The sequence below is a fragment of the Mustela putorius genome, unplaced genomic scaffold (genome assembly GCF_011764305.1).
Source record: "Mustela putorius furo isolate JIRA1106 unplaced genomic scaffold, ASM1176430v1.1 tig00003942_pilon_pilon_pilon, whole genome shotgun sequence".
Lineage (NCBI taxonomy): Eukaryota > Metazoa > Chordata > Mammalia > Carnivora > Mustelidae > Mustela > Mustela putorius.
The window spans coordinates 14,990,687-15,011,326 of record NW_025422087.1 but is presented as its reverse complement, the minus strand read 5'-3'; the positions used below and the strand labels follow the sequence as shown (position 1 = coordinate 15,011,326).

Sequence of the window (20,640 nt, the reverse complement as noted above, 5' to 3'; positions counted from 1 at the left end):
ACCCCGGCCCGCCCCTCGGCGACCCCCACCCCGAGGGCCCCGCCCTCCGGCGACCCCCCAGCCATGCGGGCCCCGCCTCTCTGCGAACCCCAGGCCCGCGGGCCCCGCTCCGACCGCGGCTGGTGGAGGACGCGGGAGGGGAAAACGTGGGAGAACAACGCTCGAGTGCGGACCGGGGCCGGAGGGGCGGGGCCCGCGGGGCTGGGGGTCGCTGAGGGGCGGGGCACGAGCCTCAGCACCTCTCCTGGAGCCTGAGATCCTTCTCAGCGGCGGAAGTTCCGGCGTCCGTAAGTGGAGGTCAGAGGTCAGCAGGAAGTCGATACGTGGCCGCCGCCTGTCCCTGCCGAGGAGGCGCAGCAGCCGGAGATGGCGGCGGTGCTGAACGCAGAGCGACTCGAGGTCTCCGTTGACGGCCTCACGCTGAGCCCGGACCCGGAGGAGCGGCCCGGCGCAGAGGGCGCCCCGCTGCTGCCGCCACCGCTGCCGCCGCCCTCGCCGCCGGGGGCAGGCCGGGGACCGGGCGCCGCCGGGGAGCAGCCGGAGCTCGGGGAGGCGGCGGCCGGGGGCGCGGCGGAGGAGGCGCGGCGGCTGGAGCAGCGCTGGGGCTTCGGCCTGGAGGAGCTGTACGGCCTGGCGCTGCGCTTCTTCAAAGGTGAGACCGCCCGGCCCCACCCCCGCTTCGGCCGCCCGGGCGAATCCGACCCGGGGCCGTGGCCAGAGCGTGACCGGGCCAGTCCCCGCCTCGCTCGCCCGGGCCGCGGCGACCGGAGCAAGTTCCGTCCTTGGGGGTCCCCGAAGTTTGTCACCGGTCGCTGGGTCACACCCCTGAAGGGCCTGGAACCTCAGTGTAGTAGTTCGAGCCCTGCCTCCCGGAGGTTACGGGACGTTATACCCAGTTGAGCTTCTTGGGTTTCCATGACCGGGGTGAAGAATGAGCCATTTCTCTCGCAGAGGATCCGTTCTGGGATGACTTTTTGTATGTTCTTTTCCTTCTTCTTCTTTTTCCTGTCGCATTCCTTTTCTTGTTTCCTATGGTAGGCACATCAGACTCCACCGATTTTTACCCCTTTTCGGGGCAGGAAGAAATCGTCCCACAGGTTCTTTCCAGTCGTTCTGCGGAACCGTAAACTCCGAATAGGACTTGCTAACCTGGCAGTTTTGATGAGGTAGAGAGGAGGAGATATTAAGCTAATAGGTCCCCCCTGGCTAATCAGCCTCTAAAGGGAAGGGATGCCCGCTATGTTCTAGTAACTTCTAGATGCTTAAATTGTACCTTGGAAACAGTGTGCAAGAGTAAATTCTCACTTAAGGCCTAAAAGTACCCTCTTGTTTATTGCAGAATTAACTGTAAAATGTCTCGCCTTGGAGCACGAGAGAGAGTGTGTGTGTGTGTGTGTGTGTGTGTTTTAATCGGTGATTCACTGGTGGTCATACCAGTCACATGATCTTTTCAGTGGGAAAGACTGATGAGAAGCCAGTTAGTTTAATTCTTAGAGATACTTGGATTTTGAGGGGCAAATCTTCGACAGAATGAAACTTTAAAAGTGGTTGCTAGGTTTCATATGCATTCCGGAACAGCGTATTTATGACACCTCGCCCAAAGGGAGTTCATTTTGAAGTGCAGCACATACTTTAGTAACTGAAGTTGTATAGTTATTGTAGTGATACATGCAAAAGTTATTTGTTCTCTCCCTAAATAACTGCAAACTAATGAAAGTCTTTTCTAAATTTTCTAGAACATTCGCTTATTCCACATTCATTGTATTTTTTTTTTAAGATTTTATTTATTTATCTGACAGAGATCACAACTAGGCAGAGAGGTGGGCAGAGAGAGAGGAGGAAGCAGGCTCCCTGCTGAGCAGAGAGCCCGATGTGGGGCTCGATCCCAGGACCCTGGGATGGTGACCTGAGCGGAAGGCAGAGGCTTTAACCCACTGAGCCACACAGGCGCCCCTCATTGTATTTTTTTATTAAAAAGATTACCCTTGAAATATTCATTGTCATTGGACAGGGAGTTCAGCTTTCCATGCACTGGCCTGCTTGGGGAATTGGTGATAGCTAATAGGGTTTGGATCACTTGACCCTTAGGTCACTGGCTTGAATTTAGTGTTTCCTGTGGTGGTGATACATTACCACTTATATAAAAATCTGGTGTTTGCTATACAATTTGTATAACTACATTTCACTTCAAATTTTTATTCTTGGGACTTACTTTTCCAGTGTTCAGGAAGATTATGTAGTAGCACAAACGTGAAAAGGACCCACTTTTTATCTTAGTTTTTGCCAAGTGACTAACAAAAAAATAAAGGTCGGGGTGGGGTGCCTGGGTGGTTCAGTGGGTTAAGCTTCTGCCTTCAGCTAAGGTCCTGATCTCAGGGTCCAGGGATGGAGCCTCACATCTGGCTCTCTGCTCAGCAGGGAGCCTGCTTCCCTCTCTCTCTCTGCCTGCCTCTCTGCCTACTTGTGATCTCTCTCCTCTCTCTGTTAAATAAATAAAAGAAAATCTTTAAAAAATAAAAAACAGGGTGCCTGGGTGGCTCAGTGGGTTAAGCCGCTGCCTTCGGCTCGGGTCATGATCCCAGAGTCCTGGGATCGAGTCCCGCATCCGGCTCTCTGCTCAGCAGGGAGCCTGCTTCCTCCTCTCTCTCTCTGCCTGCCTCTCTGCCTACTTGTGATCTCTCTTTGTCAAATAAATAAAATCTTAAAAAAAAAAAAAATAAAAATAAAAAACAGAATTTTTAAAAAAGGTCATTTTATCTTCTGAGCCTATCTTATTTGAAAGTGGTGATCTTTTCTTTGAAAGATTAATACACTGAATAATGTGCAGTAAATTTAGCATTGCTTTGGGAGTCAGGAGGCCCTGGATTCTGTTTACCATGTAAACTCCAAGACCTCTTGGTTTTCTGTTCCAAACTCTGTTTCCACGTGTGTGTGTGTATAAAGCAGCTAGTTTAGATGAAATTTGATGTCTCAGGTTTAGGATTTGGTCTAAAGCTGACATCATTTTAACATGCTTGTTGAGTAAGTAGTAGGAGTCCTTAGGGAATCTGTAATTGGGGGTAGGGGCCTAGTTACCAGTGACCTTAGAGAAAAAAGCTGCATTGATAGGTATAGTTCATTCACTTCCTAAGTTAAGCTCTCAGAGCAGTATTCAAATACTTAAAGGAGAAATAGCAGTGTAGCAATTAGAGCTACCTTTCTGCATGGATCATTACATAGTTGGCCATGATGAGGCCCTTAGGATAAGAGATGCCTAAGGGCTGAGGGGGAAGTCTAGAAGCAGTAAGAAGAATTATGGAAAGTATGTGAGTCAAGTGTTGCTGACTTTGTTTTAATGTGCAAATTATCCCCTGGGCACCACCCCGGTGCCCCTTGAATTTTTATTTTTATTTGAGAGAGAGAGTGAGCACACAAGCAGGGGGAGCAGCAGGCAGAGGGAGATACTTGACATTCTTATCAGTTTTATAAGGATTTTTAAAAGATCACTGTTTTGTGTTTTTCTGTACCAGAATTTCAGCAAGAATCAGAAATGATACTAAATTTTATCTTCCACTGTGGAATAAATATGAGTCTTGAGAGCATGGCTATCCATTGAAAATAACTTAGATTGGGAATTATGAATCCTGTTTCTTGTTCCATCCCTGTCACAGTGGTCACAGGCTAGTGACTGAACCCATTATGTCAACTACCTCTTAATTTTATGCAGGTAAAAGTAAAATAATAGATAAAAATTGGGGTGAAAGTAAGTTAGCTTTTTTTTTTTTTTTAAGATTTTATTTATTTATTTGACACAGAGAGAGGGAACACAAGCAGGGGGAGCAGGAGAGGGAGAAGCAGGGAGCCTGATGTGGGCCTTGATCCCAGGACCCTGGGATCATGACCTGAGTGGAAGGCCGCTGCTTAATGACTGAGCCACCCACGTGCCCGGTAAGTTAGCATTCTTACTGTTCAAACTTAAAACATTGTTGGGATGCCTGGCTGGCTCGGTAGAGCATGTGGCTCTTTTTTAAAAAAATATTTATTTTTTTAAACTTTTTATTTTATATAAATAAATATAACTGATATATATAAACATAATATATGTAATATATATAAATATAAATAAATTTATTTATTTGACAGAGAGAGAGATCACAAGTAGGCAGGGAGGCAGGCAGAGAGAGAGAGGGGGAAGCAGGCTCCCTACTGAGCAGAGGGCCTGATGTGGGGCTCCATTCCAGGACCCTGAGATCATGACCTGAGCCGAAGGCAGAGGCTTTAACCTACTGAGCCACCCAGGTGCCCCTTTAATTTTTATTTTTGAGAGAGAGAGTGAGCACACAAGCAGGGGGAGCAGCAGGCAGAGGGAGAGGGAGAAGCAGGCTCCCTGCTGAGCAGGGATTTCCCGGTTTAGGACTCAATTCCAGGACTCTGGGATCATGACCCCATCGAGGCAGATGTTTAACCCACTGAACCACCCAGGCACCCAAGCATGTGGCTCTTGATCTTATTCTGGATGAAATTTCATGTTAGGTTACCACTTCATGTATGTTCCTTTTTGCTGTTAAGGAGCTTAGGGTCCAAAAGAGAAGTTAAAGACCCAATGACAGTCACAATACAGTGTGAAGGATGGAAGGGGCAGATGCCATTCCAGAGAGAGGGGTACAGCCAAGAGCCATGAAAGGACAAGGCGTGTGATGGGAAATGGAAAATAGGAAGCAGTGTGATAGAGCTGGAAAGGCACGTTGGTGTCAGATCCACAGAGGGACTTGAATGCCATTGTAAATAGCCTTTTTGTCAGTGACAGTGAAGAACCATTGAAAGTTTTTACAGGGCAGAGCCAACTTGCCAGATTCTAGCTTAGCAGACCTCAGCTGGTGTTCTGAGCTCTTTGGGTAAGGACATATTGGTTGGTTTTATTATAGCCTTTATACTTCTTGGATGGAGCTAACCTGAGGAGTGGTATTTTGGTTTTTAGAGTCTTTGGGGGTGAATGTTTCCTGGTCTAATATTTTATTTCCTCATTACATGAAGCTGTTAGATGGTTGCATTCATTTAAAATTCCAGAGTATTGGGGTACCTGGGTGGCTCAGTGGGTTAAAACCTCTGCCTTCGGCTCAGGTCATGATCCTAGGGTCCTGGGTTTGAGCCCCGCATTGGTGCTCTGCTCAGCGGGGAGCCTGTTTCCTTCTCTCTCTCTGCCTACTTGTGATCTCTGTCTGTCAAATAAATAAATAAAATCTTAAAAAAAAATAAAATTCTAGAGTATTAACCCCAGTATGTGAGGTATTGCTTTGAGATAATATCAAGATAATATACATTACTCCGTGTAATCCTCTGCAGACCTTCTAGGGAGGGTGGTGTTCTGGCTTCTTAGTAAGGGAACTTGAGGGACCTGCATCAGTTACTATTAAGAGGCAGGGTTGATTCTCAACTTGGATTCCAAAGAGGTCTTCCCAAGAGGTTTTCCTGCTATAGGAGACAAGTGAATAGAAACCCCGCCTTTTCTGATTGTGTTCTGAGGGAAATATTTAGAATTACTACCCTGTTGCCTTATTACATTTTGGAACGTTTTATTTATTTTTTATTTTATTTTATTTATTATTATTTTTTAAATATTTTATTGATTTATTTGACAGACAGAGATCACAAGTAGGCAGAGAGAGAGATGGGGAAGCAGGCTCCCTGCCAGCAGAGAGCCCCATGCGGGGCTTGATCCCAGGACCCCAGGATCATGACCTGATCCGAAGGCAGAGGCTTTTACTCACTGAGCTACCCACGTGCTCCTTTTTTATTTTATTTTTTTAAAAAAGATTTGGGCGCCTGGGTACTCAGTTATTGTGCATTTGCCTTTGGCTTGGGTCATAATCCCAGAGTGCTGGGATCGAGTCCTGCATCCGGCTCCTTGCTTGGCAGGAAGTCTGCTTCTACCTCTGACCCTCACCGCACTTGTGCTTGCTTTCTCAAATAAATAAAATCTTTTTTTTAAGATTTTTATTGAGAGAGAGAGAGAGAGCACAGAGTGGGAGGTGGGGAGAGGGAGAGAGGCAAGCTCCCTGCTTAACAGGGAACCCGATGCGAGGCTCAGTCCTGGGACCCTGAGATCATGACCTGAGCTGAAGACAGATGTTCAACCCACTGAATGACCCAGGCACCCCCTCATTTTGGAACTTTTTAAATAAATTTGCTTGGAAATATTAAGGGCTGATAGATAGATTCATACCGTTTTTCTATACACGATCATATTATCGAGTCTCTTTAGAGACCTGGAGGAACGAAGTGTGAGAGAACCATCTACTCTGAATTCCTACATGATACTATCAGGTTTAAAATTCTGAATGTAATGGGGTGGAAATTGCCTCCAAAGGACTGAAGTAAAAGTGCTCATCAAAATATTGACATGCTGAATCCCACTGCTACTAGTACAATATTAGATCTTTTGGGAGGCCTGCATTTAGCTAGTGTAATGATTTTAACTCTTGTAAATTGAAAATGGATGTGTTAATTCATTGGGGATTGAAAAATGGTGATACTCTAAATGTCTGTTTTTCCTGGAATATATTCCTGCATATACTATTTGGTGTGGAGTATAAATTCAAACAGGAAAGGAAAAATGCTTTGCCTTTATTAGTTTCCAGAATAATGAGTTGTTTCTCTGGTGGCCTTAACATGTGACAGTTTTTATATTGTCTTTAGGTACTTGTGCTTTTAAACATATATATATATATGGAAATATTATATATATATGTATTTTAAGCTCTTATCGATGCTCAGTACCATCTTTAACAAGTGGGAGCCTTGTCAGGTTGGCTCTTAAGTTCCATTGACATGACTGGTAATTTTTCATAGCTTCCTTGCTATCTGGTATGATAAGATATTCCAGGTTATTCTAACACATTTCCTGCTTCAGCAGGAATCATCAGCCATTTGTCCAAGGAGACATGGTTCCCATTTGTGGGAAATAGCATTTGAAGAGAAGTAATCTGGGTGATGGGAGTGGGTGCTTGTTACTGCTGGATTGGTCATTATTTCCAGGCCTTTTCAGTAGACACATCAAGGGTGTGTGTTGGGGGGGTATTTTTGAGCATATGGTATATAAAAGCTGCAGTTGAATTTGGAGGAACTTAAGTCTTAGACTCAGGGTCTTTCTGGACTTAATGTGTTTCCAGGAGCAGTTCTGGTGATTATAGTCCTTAGTACACTCAGTGTGTTACTGCTTCCAGAGAGGCTGTCAGGTGGACAGGCCGAAGTGGTTGTTTCCTTTTGTCTCCTTTAGGCATGCATTTACAACAGCATGGAGGAATGCCCCATTAAGGTTTTTTAAAAACGTAGAGGTGTAAATTATTCTTTGGTAACTTATGGGTAATTAGTGTGTGCCTCTTGGACTTCAGTGGTCTGGCCTCAGATAATTTCTTTTTTTTTTTTTTTTCTTTTTTGCCTCAGATAATTTCAAGTTTAACTATTACTATCAACCATCTGTTAAATTTTGAGTTTATTTTTTCCTTCTTTTTCATTATCTTTACCTTTAGACATAGCGTATAATACTATAGGAGGACTTCTAGACCCAAGAGACAATTAAATTGTAACTGCTAGGGGCGCCTGGGTGGCTCAGGACGTTAAGGATCAGACTTGATTTTTGCTCAGGTCCTGATCTTCGGGTCTTCGAGCCCCACGTCCGGCTCTGCTCAGCGTGGAGTCTGCTTGTCCCTCTCCCTCCCCCCAACTTGGATGCTTGCTCTCTCACTCTTCTAAAATAAATAAGTAGAATCTTTATTTAAAAAAAAAAAATAGGAAAGAAATTACAGCCACTAAGAATAGTAATATCTCAGGGTGAGGGGATTAAAAAAAAAGAGTGATACCTTTTAGGTATCTCATTTTTTAAAGATTTTATTTATTTACTTGACAGAGAGAGATCACAGTAGACAGAGAGGCAAGCAGAGAGAGAGAGAGGGAAGCAGGCTCCCTGCTGAGCAGAGAGCCCGATGCGGGACTCGATCCCAGGACCCTGAGATCATGACCTGAGCCGAAGGCAGCGGCTTAACCCACTGAGCCACCCAGGCACCTGGTATCTCATTTTTTAAATACGCTAGTTCATATTAAATTTGAGCTGAACTGAAGGTTTCCCATGAAGACTGGATTCAAGAATACATTTATACATGTGTGTCTATATCTCTGTGTGTTTAATATAAGTGATTTTAACATCAGTGGAAGCTTCCTGTTTGTCGAATACACATTCGGAGGAGTACACGGATGATAGGTGTAGAGTGTGATGAACTTTCCCAAAATGTACATACTCTGGTAACCAACCCCCAGAAGGAGATAATGTTTAAGAGTAGTTTCCCTCTTATCCGTGCTTTTGCTCTTCCTGGTGATTAGCTGCAGTCCAGAAGCCTATGATCACCTCCTGACCGAATGTCAGAAGATGGGTAGTAGCCTAACGCTGGGTCACACATCTGGCGTCCTCACCTCACGGCGTCTCATCTGTCATGGAAGCATTTTATCATCTGCCGTAATAAGGGTGAGGACAGAACAGTAAGATATCTTGAGAGAGACCACATTCACTAAACTTTTATTACAGAGTATGTTATTGTTTTATTACTCCTGTCTTACTGTGCCTAATTTTTATAAATTCAGCTTTATTATAGATAGATATATGTAGGAGAAAGCACACTAGGTATCAGGTTTGGTACCATCCACGGTTTCAGGCATCCACGGTAGGCCTTGGAATGTATCCCTCGTGGATAGGGGAGGACAACTATGCTTTTGTCTGTTCACTACATGAGATCCGTTCTGGCTCAGGATTTAGGAAGTTGAGCTCTGGAAAAAGCCCGTCTAGGGTCCTTTTTCTAGTTCTGCCACTCAGTTTCTTAAATTCAGTGCCTTCCTTTACTCAAGGGTTGTTGGAAGAGCTACAGGAAATTATATATATAAATTCTCAGCCAAGTGCCTGGCCGTTGATATTCTGCTTATGTTGTTAAGGAGGAAAGATTACCAGGAATTTATTACAGGGTGTGTGGAATTAATTGGGGGGAGGAGTGAGCTTTTATTAAGCACTTAGTACATGTTAGGCCAATGTTTTACAGTCATTGACTCAGAAATACCGCATTGTGTTATACTTTCTTACAAGTAATATAAAAATTTATCAATCGAATTTTTCTCATTCCAGCATGGAAGAGATGCGGTTTTAATTTTATATTTCTAAAAGATGGATTTTACTCAAAGTATATTCTTTGGGAGTCAGCAGTGTGTTAGGGCCATGAGAGCAAACAGGTTTGATCTTAGACTGGTTTGGTGGAAATACGGTATCTAGGATGAGGGAGGAGAGAGATGGTCTTGCTCTCTCCTCTGCACAGATCAGACAGTCCCTGGATAATGTTTTCAATTTGAGGCATTGTCCTGTGGGGTTGAAGGTAAGTGGAGCTGGTCCAGAAGTGGTCTGGGTGCGGGAATTCACATGTGTGCTGGCGGCTGCGCCGTTGGCGTCTGGCGCTCCACCAGGACTTTGGAACACATTTTATCTGACCCTCACAAAAATGGGGAAGGTACCTCCATTTTATTGGTACCAAAACTGGGGCTCAGAAAGGTTAAGTGAGTAGTCCCTATTATGTACTTAATAGAGCTGGGATGTAAATGTAGGTCTTTGGAAGATGCGAGGGAATGAGCTACCAATGCTCAGCCCGGAGTAGAGAACTCAGGGCAAACGTGATGGGTATTTTGTGGCTTTTGAGGTCTTATTGGTTAAGTGTGTTTTACTTAATGCTGAGGACTGGAAATAGACCCTGTGGATGGAAATGTGAGAGGTTAAGTCAGAATAAAGAACTAAAAACCACAGCCACACAGAAACGTACTAGAATGTTCCCATTCCATGGACCTGCTCAAGGGTAAGTTAGCAATCGCAAAGTGGGTAGGCTTTGATTCCTTTTTTTTTTCCTTTGTATCTGCTGCAGGTTTTTTCTTTGTGGTTACCATGAAGCTTACATAGAATACTTTATAGCTGTATTAGGTTAAACTGTTAACTTCCACAGCATATAGAAACTCTGTGCTTTTCTCTTTCTCCTACTTGAGGTTACCGATGTCGTCATAGTTGTCTTTTTTACACTGTGTGTGCAGTAACAGGTTATTGTAGGCCACGTGGAGATGCAGAGGGGATTCGGGCTTTGGTTGTGCAGTTCAGTCACTGACGGTGAATGGCCTGTCCGACTCGCAGATTGTATGGCTTCATTTCATCACAGACCATAGAAGGTACAATAAAATACTTCCTTACATCCTCTACCTTACTCTCCAGAGAGAAGAGAAGATACAGTTTCTGTGTAAACTTACTCTAGCAGTTGAGGGGTGAGACTAAAAACCCTTTGTATAATTAATGTCAGGTGGAAGGGACTTAACGTCGATCTTTCAGAGCTTTGGGCTTGGGAACTGTGATTATAATACTATTGTCAAATTATGCTGCCTTATTAGAACTGTAAAGTTAAGTACTATTGAATTTAATAAGAACATAATTTAGAAGCCATTTCTATTTTTAGTTGCTTGGAAAAAATGTGTTTTGTGTATTGCATTAGTTTCCTATTACTGCTGTAACAAACTGCCACAAATTTAGTGAGTTCAGACTGCACATGCTGTCTCACAGTTCTGGAGGTCAAAAGTTCAAAAGGGGTCCCCCCAGAATTTCACGGTATTAGTCCATTGTTTTCTAGCTTTCAGTATTCATACTCTTAAGATGTCTGTAGTCTTGGGGTGCAACTGCCTTTGGCTTGGGTCATGATCTCAGGGTCCTGGGATTGAGCTCTGCACTGGGCTCCCTGCTCAGCGGGAAGCCTGCTTCTCCCTTTTCCGCTCCCCTTGATTATGTTCTCTTTCTCTATCTCTGTGTCAAATCAAGTCTTAAAAAAAAAAAAAGATGTATGTAGTCTTTCTTATTCCTGGTCCTGTGTATGTCACCTATTTTTCTTCCTAGAAGTTTTTAGAATTTTTTTTTTTTTTTTATCTCCAGTGTTCAAGAATTTCTGTTACTGTCTTTCTGTTTATTTAATTTTTTTGAACGATTATGTTCAAAGTTCAGTAGTCCTTCTAGTCTCTAAACCTGCATCCTTCATTTCCGGGAAATTTTCTTGAATTATTTCATGATCATTTCCCCTCTTTTTTCCTGTCTTCACACTCTGATACTGTTAATATCGGCTATTGGATCTTCTGAATTGAACTTTAATTCTGTTACGATTTCCATTTTTGTCTTTTTGCTGCCTTTTAAGAGATCGTCTCAACTATTTTCCAGCCTATGAAAGGTTTTTAAAAATTTGTTTTTACATTTTTAAATTTGTTTTTACATTTTCAAGAGTTTTTTTTTTTTCCTCTAAATTTCTCTAAATTGTCTTTCTTCCTGGTGCCTTGTTTTGCTTAATGGCCACATCAGTTTCTGTCTCTGAGGATATTAAATGCAAATTTAGTTTTATGTTTTATTTTAAAATTTTCTTTTGGGGGGCCTGGGTGGCTCAGTTGGTTGGGCGCCTGACTCTTAGTTTTGGCTCTAGTTATAATCTCAGGCTCATGGAATCCAGCCCTGCATCAGGCTCCACACTCAGCATGGAGATTCTCTGCTTGAGATTCTGTCTCCCTCTGCATCCCCTGCAGACACACACACATACACACTCTCTCTCTCTCTCTCTCAAATAAATTTAACAAACTCTTTAAAAGTTTAGACTTTTTTTCCATGTTGGAAGCTTTCTCAAATGTCAGGTAACACGGGGGTATTTATTTGTATAGAAGGGTAAAACACTGAGCAGCTGATTTTAACCTTGAGCAGAGACCTTTACGGTAGGGTGAAGAGGCAGAGGTTGCATAGGGGAGCCCTCAAACACCAGTGTGGTTCAAATCCGTAACTGGAGGTTTTTTATTCCTGCAAATACTCTGGCCTGCTTCCTGGCACATGGGCTTAGTTGTCAGCATTTAGGAACCAGGCAGGAGAAGGGAGTGTGGTTGGGAGTTGTTTCCCATTTACTAGAGAAACTTCTATTTCTCTGTTTGTAGTCCTGCACTTACTCCCAGCCTGGTGTCCTCCCATCTGGAGCATCTGTGATTCAGGTTCTCCAGTAAACATCAGCCCTCTGCTGAAGTTGGGGTGCGGTGGCCATCTGCATGCTTGGGATTGCCAAGCAGTGGGACGGAGGAGTACCTGCTTCTTAAGAGTTTCAGCCAGCATTCTTTTTTTTTTTTTTATAAAGATTTTATTTATTTATTTGACAGACAGAGATCACAAGTAGGCAGAGAGGCAGGCAGAGAGAGAGAAGGGGGAAGCAGGCTCCCTGCTGAGCAGAGAGCCCCATGCGGGGCTCGATCCCAGGACCCTGAGACCATGACCTGAGCCGAAGGCAGAGGCTTTAACCCACTGAGCCACCCAGGCGCCCCTCAGCCAGCATTCTTGTCTCCATCTAAATTCCAGCTTTTTTGTTTTGTTTTGTTTTTAAGATTTTATTTATTTGACAGAGATCACAAGCAGGTAGAGAGGCAAGCAGAAGGAGAGGAGAAAGCAGGTTCCCCGCTAAGCAGAGAGCCTGATGCGGGGCTCAATCCCAGGACCCTGGGATCATGACCTGAGCTGAAGGCAGAGGCATTAACCCACTGAGCCATCCAAGCGTCCCTAAATTCCAGCTTTTCAAGAACCTGCAGCCTTCACTTCCTGAACCCTCGTGGGGTTCTCTAAATGGCTTTCCATATCCCTTTTCTTTGAGGCCTCTTTGAGGATCAGCGCTGACTGTGTGTATTTAATCCACCATGTTTAGCTAGAAGTTTATGTTTTCTGTCCTTTTAATTACATTTGATTTACACTTGATCTTAGCCAAAAGGCCAAGAAGCAATTAATTACATTTGATTTAAAAAGAATAAAAATACCTAGAAACCATTTGGCTTTTGAGCTTACTTCTTCTAGTTCAGAGTCAGCAAACTTTTTTCTTAAAAAGACCAGATAGTATTTTAGGCTTTAATGGTCACATATGGTCTGTGTTCATGTCCATTCTTTTTTGTGTGTTCAGTTTTGCTTTTTGTTGTTGATTTACACCCTTCAGAAAACATAAAGGTCAGGGGTGCCTGGCTGGCTCAGTCAGCGGAACATGCAGCTCTTGATCTTGGGGGTGTGAGTTCAAACGCTGGGTGTAGAGGTTACTTAAAAATACAATCTTTAGGGGCGCCTGGGTGGCTCAGTGGGTTAAGCCACTGCCTTAGGCTCAGATCCTGATCCCAGAGTCCTGGGATCGATCCCCGCATCGGGCTCTCTGCTCAACAGGGAGCCTGCTTCCTCCTCTCTCTCTGCCTGCCTCTCTGCCTGCCTCTCTGCCTGCTTATGATCTCCGCCTGTCAAATAAATAAATAAAATATTAAAAAAGAAAAACAATCTTTAGGGGCGCCTGGGTGCCTCAGTGGGTTAAAGCCTCTGCCTTCAGCTCGGATCATGATCCCAGGGTCCCGGGATGGAGCCCCACATTGGGCTCTCTGCTCAGCAGGGAGCCTGTTTCCTCCCCTCTCTCTCTGCCTGCCTCTCTGCCTGCTTGTGATCTCTGTCTGTCAAATAAATAAATCTTAAAAAAAAAAAATACAGTCTTTAGGGGTGACTGAGTGGCGTAGTCGGTTAAGCATCAGACTCTTGATTTCTCATGAGTTAGACCCCCACATCAGGCTCGATGCTGGGCCTGGTGGAGCCTGCTTAAAATTCTTGCTCTTCCTCTCCCTCTGCTCCTCTTCCCTTTAAAATAAATAAATAAATAAACAAATAAATAAATAAAATAAAAACCATTCTTGCTCACAGATCTTTCAGAAACAGCTATAGGTAGAGTTGGTCCAGTTTGCTGACCCCTATTAATCTGTCTCCTTTAATATGGCTTTTATTGGTTTTAAAGAAAAAGAACTTTTTAAAAAATTGTTGCAGGGGCACCTGGGTGGCTCAGTGGGTTAAGCCGCTGCCTTCGGCTCAGGTCATGATCTCAGAGTCCTGGGATCGAGTCCCGCATCGGGCTCTCTGCTCAGCAGGGAGCCTGCTTCCCTCTCTCTCTCTCTGCCTGCCTCTCTGTCTACTTGTGATCTCTCTCTGTCAAATAAATAAATAAAATCTTTTAAAAAAAAATTGTTGCTGGACCGATGCCAGCAGGCAATCTCCTTCAGTCCATTCAAATGAGAACAACTGGCTTTGCGTCCCTTAGGTGGTAGAACTGGTCACTGTCTGCTTCTCGTTGCTGTGTTTGTACACGTGGGTACCTGAAAAATAGCTGTGCAGTTACTTTCGAGTCATAATTTAGGTTTGTCTTTTTGGTTGCTGTGGAAAGCAGAATTCCAAATTGAATATAACTGTGCTTTTTTTTTTTTTTTTTTAAAGATTTTATTTATTTATTTGACAGAAAGATTAAGTAGGCAGAGAGCCAGGCAGAGAGCCAGGCAGAGAGAGAGGAGGAAGCAGGCTCCCTGCCTAGCAGAGAGCCCGATGCATGGCTTGATCCCAGGACCTTGGGATCATGACCTGAGCTGAAGGCAGAGGCTTTAACCCACTGAGCCACCCAGGTGCCCCTGAGTATAACTTTGTAATCGTTAAGCTGCAAGTGCAGGAACCTGGGATGATGCCTGTCTATCCCTTTCTGGCAGGACTGAAATAGAACTTTCCTGTAGGAATATGGCCCTGGTTAAAGTTTTTTGAGTTTCAGCATGGCCTTTTCTAAATGTAGTTAATGGTATTTATAACTTTACTGTTAAGCATATTTAATACTCATAGATCCAAAAATGGTTCAGAAGAAAATGATTCTCATCTAACTCAGAAAACTAAAGATAACGAATCCTGGGATGTGAACCAGAGCTATCTGAAGAGTAAAATAGATGTAATTTTTTAGCTTATACCTACTGGTGAAGGGTCTTCATTTTCTGCATTTTCTTTTAAGTTGAGAACATCAGCCCAGTATGGGCTGCCCTGTACTTAGGGTGGCAGGGATTATCTGCACACCCTCCTGTGTTTTGTATTTTCCTCTGGAGAATAATTGATCTGTTAACCTTGTCTCAAAGACTGAAAAATACATTGTCTTGACTTTTTTTTTTTTTTTAAGATTCTATTTATTTTCATAGGGGTTGGGGGAGAGAGAGCGTGCCGCCTGCATGAGGTGGGGGGAGAGGGAAAAGCAGACTCCCCTCTGAGCAGGGAGCCAGAACTGGGACTTGATACCAAGACCCTTGGGATCATGACCTATGCCTAAGGCAAATGCTCCAATGACTGAGTCCTACAGGCCTACAGGCGCCCAACTTGTCTTGCCTTTCTTTTTTCTTCTTAATGTAATTTTTTGACAGAGATAGCCAGAGAGGGAACACAAGCAGGGGGAGTGGGAAAGGGAGAAGCAAGGCTCTGTGCTGAGCAGGGAGCCCGATGGAGGGCTCCATCCCAGAACCCTGGGATCATGACCTGAGCCACCCAGGCGTCCCTTGTCTTGACTTTTTTTGTTAAAAGAAAAAATGTGTGTATGTGTTTAATATGAAGGTACATATCCGTATTGAAGAAAATTTTGGGAAAATAAAAAAGGAATAAAAAAATCTGTAATCCAGTCTTTTAGAAGTAACTATTATTGTTAACATTTTGGTGTGTTTCCTTTTCTTTGTATTGTTGTGGTTTTTTTGTTTTTGTTTTAGATAAATTTTGTCCCTAACCTGAATGATGATTAACTTAAAGATCCAGTAATAGAGTTTAAAGATAATGGAACAGTTTTTAAACTAACAAGTATGTAAATGATTCTGTGGAAATGCCAGTACAATTCCTAAGAATGGATGTACTGTTTTGCTAATTCTGGCAGAAATGGACCTATAAAGTTAACTTTTTCTTTAGTGAGGTTTGTTGGGCATGGTTTTAGTGGTACCAGTGAACCAAGTGTGATGCTTGATATTGGGGTTCATGGTGGTAAACAGATTTGACTGCTTGACCAGAACTAACACTTAAAATGTATCACACACCCCCTCCCCTTTAAAGATTTTATTTATTGGGCGCCTGAGTTGCTCATCATCTCTGCCCTCAGCTCACATCAAATCCCGGGGTCCTGGAATCAACTGACCCCTGCCCCCACAACTCAGCAGGAGGCCTGTTTCTCAGTCTTCCACTCCCCTTGCTTGTGTTCCCTCTCTCGCTGTCTCTCTCTCTCTTTGTGTCAAATAAGTAAATAAAATCTCTTAAAAATTTATTCATTTATTTATTTGAGAGCGAGTGAAGAAGTGAGAGAGAGAGCACCATGGGATCATGATCTGAGCTGAATGCAGATGCCCAACCTGCTGAGCCACCCAGGCACCCCTAAAGATTTTATTTTTAAGTAATCTCTGTACCCAGTGTCAGGCTCCATCTCAACCCTGAGATCAGGAGTTGATCATGCTCTGCTGTCTGAGCCAACCAGACACCCCAAAACATACTCATTCCTCTTTTGAAAAATCCCTAATGAATTGGCAGTATATTCTTAATTCCATCAGGCATAAAAAGGGCAGATGTTAAAATGACTCTCAGAAATCCTGAAACTCACCCATTTGAGTACAGATTCCTTGTTTACTCACCAAACCCCTCTGGGCCCTCCCCCCACTCCATTAATATAACTGTGGTGTAGTCATAGGCTAAAAACCTGTTGATTTCTTTTTCTTTTTCTTATCTGTTGGTTTCAAATCCTCTCCCTGCAGCAAATACGAATTTGTATGTAGGTGTGAAAATTCCTGTATTACATTATATTTACATGATATTACTTGACTTAGCAGGAAAGTGTTTGGTCTTCAGTGAGTTAAGTTTCTGCCTGATTTTATCTTTATTTGCATTTACTTAGGTCAAGGCTACTACTTTCACAGAATCTGGGTGTCATGGTGTGGTCCCCCCTCCCCCCATCCAAGGGAAAAAAAATCCCTAAAATACTGACTGAACAAAGCAGGAAGCTTGTGCCAAGTGCTCAGCCCCTCCTATTTTTCAGGCTCACTGCACCTTCATTCTTGAGTCACCAGCGCATAATTTCTTTTTACAAGGCTCCAGATAAAATGATGTCGTTAGAATACTTCCTTTTTGGTTGTTTTAAAAAAACAAAAACCGGGACACCTGGGGGTCTTAGTCAGTGAAGCATCTGCCTTCTGCTTGGGTCATGATCCCAGGGAGTCCTGGGATGAAGCCCCCACATTGGGCTCCTTGCTCAGCTGGGAGCTTTCTTCTCCCTCCCCCACTCCCTCTGCTTGTGTTCCCGCTCTCACTGTGTCTCTTTCTGGCAAATGAATAAATAAAATCTTTTTTATGAGACTGATGCTCTATCTACTGTGCTAACGAGGCACCTAAATAAAATCTTTTTAAAAAAGCCTTCTTGAGGGCGCCTGGGTGGCTCAGTGGGTTAAAGCCTCTGCTTTCAGCTCAGGTCATGGTCCAGGGTCCTGGGATCGAGCCCTGCATTGGGCTCTCTGCTCACCAGGGAGCCTGCTTCCCCCTGCTTCTCTGCCTACATGTGATCTCTGTTTGTCAAATAAATAAACAAAATCTTAAAAATAAAAAACAAAAATAAATAAAAAGCCTTCTTGGGCACCTGGGTGGCTCAGTCGGTTAAACGGCTGCCTTCAACCCAGGTCATGATCCCAGGGTCCTCCTTGTTCAGCAGGAGCTGGCTTCTCCCTCCCTCTGCCTGCCATTCCCCTGTTCGTCTCTCTGTCTCTCTCTCTCTCTGTCAAATAAATAAATAAAATCTTAAAAAAAAAACACAACAAACCCCAGCCTCCTTATTTAAATTTCAGCTAATAGAACTGTTCTTCAAATCATCACAAGTTGGTGAAAGTGAGAAGAACATTGTTCTGGTCTATGTTTCTTTTCTTTCTTTCTTTCTTTTTTTTTTTTTTTTTAAAGTTTTTAACCCCAACTGACACCCTGAGATCAAGTGTGTCACATGCCCCACCGACTGAATCAGCCAGGTGCCCCTGGGCTGTTTCTGATAATTACCTGTGACATAATTAGTACAAGAAAAGTTTTGGTGGTTAATTTGTACAAAGTGAAGGAAGATGGTTAAGGATGGTTATGCACATCTTCAAAATTAAGGAAAGGCTTTTTGGTAAATGGTAGCCCAAAGTAGCCACTGTTGTTTTACACATTTTATTTTTTTTTTAAATATTTTATTGATTTATTTGACAGACAGAGATCACAAGTAGGCAGAGAGAGAGATGGGGAAGCAGGCTCCCTGCTGAGCAGAGAGCCCGATGCGGGGCTCGATTCCAGGACCCTGGGATCATGACCTGAGCCAAAGGCAGAGGCTTTAACCCACTGAGCCACCCAGGCACCTCTGTTTTACACATTTTAGCAATAGGGTTCTAAGTAGCTAGTTTTATGAGAAAAAATCTTAACTGTAATTTTAAATTAATGAATGAGTTTAGAGAAAGGGAGTATAGGGGCAGACAGGGAGGGGGAGAGAGAATGGGGCTCCTGGTTGGGGGTTGGGAGAAGGAGAGAGGGATTCTAAAGCAGGTTCCACCCCCAGCACAAGCTGACATGGGGCTTGATCCCAAGACCCTGAGATCATGACCTGAGCCGAAATCAAGAGTCAGACACTGAACCAACTGTGCCACCCAGGTGCCCATTAACTGTAATTTTTTATTTTTATTTTTATTTTTTTTATTTATTTATTTGACAGACAGAGATCACAAGTAGGCAGAGAGGCAGGCAGAGAGAGAGGAGGGAGCAGGCTTCCCTGCTGAGCAGAGAGCCCGATGCGGGACTCGATTCCAGGACCCCGGGATCATGACCTGAGCCGAAGGCAGAGGCTTAACCACTGAGCCACCCAGGCGCCCCAACTGTAATTTTTTAAAAGGAAGATCTATAGTATGTATAAATTGCTCACCCAAATCCTTGAAATTTTATCTTTCTACGTTCTCTGTGGGTCTTTGGCCACATTTTAGGCATTTCTATATAATTCTAAACATACATAAATTTTATGTAAACATATATAATTTTTCATTTTACTTACTTTAGTTAATACATCATAGATCTGTTCTCTGAAATGCTTTGTAGCCCTTATAAATGTCTTTTTAACAGCTGTGTATTCTGTTTCCTGGATTATTGTAATTTAAGTGTTGTGTTGTTGAATAGTTAGATTTTTATTTTTTTAAATATTTTTATTTATTTATTTGACAGACAGAGATCACAAGTAGGTGGCAGAGAGGCAGGCAGAGAGAGAGAAGGAAGCCCGCTCCCTGCTGAGCAGAGAGCCCAATGCAGGGCTTGATCCCTAGACCCTGGGACCATGACCTGAACTGAAGGCAGAGGCTTAACCCACTGAGCCCTCCAGGCGCCCCTTGCTTTATCTTGATTATAGACTGTGATGGAATTTAATTCAACTTCCAGCCTAGCCTAAGGAGTTGAAACATTATCTTAATACTACTACTTTTATACTGCTACTTCATTATCTTTTTTTTTTTTTAAGATTTTATTTATTCATTTGACAGAGATCACAAGTAGGCAGAGGCAGGCAGAGAGAGAGAGAGAGGAGGAAACAGGCCCCCTGCTGAGCAAACAGCCCTATGTGGGGCTTGATCCCAGAACCTGGGATCACGACCAGAACCAAAGGCAGAGGCTTTAGCCCACTGACCCAGCCGGGTGCCCCTACTTCATTATCTTTTGATCTATTTTCTTCCAAGGTCAGAAGTAAGCTCTGAAATAATCTTTTCAGTTAGGGATCTGCTTTCTGCTCAGGTCATGATCTCAAGGTCCTCTGATCGAGACCCTCATGGGGGGGGGTGTCTCTGCTCAGCAGGGCATCTGCTGCCCTGTGTGGGGCTCTCCTCTCAGTTGGGGGGTCTCCTGCTCTCTAGGCCGTCTCCCTGCTTGTGCTTTCTCTCTCTCTCTCAAATAAAATCTTTTAAAAGATAAAATATTTTCTTTATCTCAGTGTGATGGTTGTACTTTGTTTACAGTAAATATCTACCTGAAATATGCACTTAGGGCCACCTGAGTGGCTCAGTCATTGAGCATCTGCCTTCTGGGGTCGTGATCCCAGGGTCCTGGGATCGAGCCCTGCATCGGGGTCCCTGCTTAGCAGGAAGCCTGCTTCTCCCACTCCCCCAGCTTGTGTTCCCTCTCTTGCTGTCTCTCTGTCTGTCAAATAAATAAATAAACAAACCTTTAAAAAAAAATGTGCACCTAGCTACAGCTGTTTACAGTATTGCATATTATAAATTTTTAATTAAACCTCAATAATTTGTAAGTTACATGATGGCAGTGAATTTACACTCGGGCTCAGTATGTATTAAGTTGAAAGTATGAATGTAAAAATACTTTTTATACTCTCTATTAAGTGAAATAGCATTCTAAGTGTTGGATTTTGAAGTGGGAGTTGCCTTTTCTTAGTAAATACAGAGCTATGATAATCCTGTTCAAAAAGCTTTAGAGGAAGTTACTGCCCTTGATACTAATTGTCTAGTGATACTGTTTGCTCAGTAGCAAAGACAGATGGCAGGTCCACAGGCTGCTGAATTGTTTCAATTTTTATCAGGTAAGGTCAGTGCCACAGGTTTGTCTTTTCTTAATATTTATTTTTGCTAAGTATTGCATGACTTTGTTCTGCCAGAAAAACAATTCAAGCGTACATAAATGGGAAGGAAACTCCTCTTCAGTCCCCGTCCAGTCATTTTGCCAGTCCTTTCCCTAGAGGCAGGCATTCA

The 20,640-nt window shown here is 43.5% G+C and overlaps 1 protein-coding gene across 2 annotated transcripts in view; it reads left to right on the top strand.

Annotated features, from left to right (window-relative positions):
* The first annotated feature begins 278 nt into the window (after positions 1-278).
* The window catches only part of ACBD3 (acyl-CoA binding domain containing 3), a 40,948-nt gene continuing 20,586 nt past the window's right edge, over positions 279-20,640 (top strand). The window contains exon 1 of one of the 2 annotated variants that reach the window (XM_045069539.1): positions 279-652. In XM_045069539.1, coding sequence (XP_044925474.1) covers positions 367-652 — 286 coding nt within the window. In that variant the 5' untranslated portion in view covers positions 279-366. The remainder of the gene's footprint in view (positions 653-20,640) is intronic. The other variant, XM_013061123.2, reaches the window with a different exon arrangement.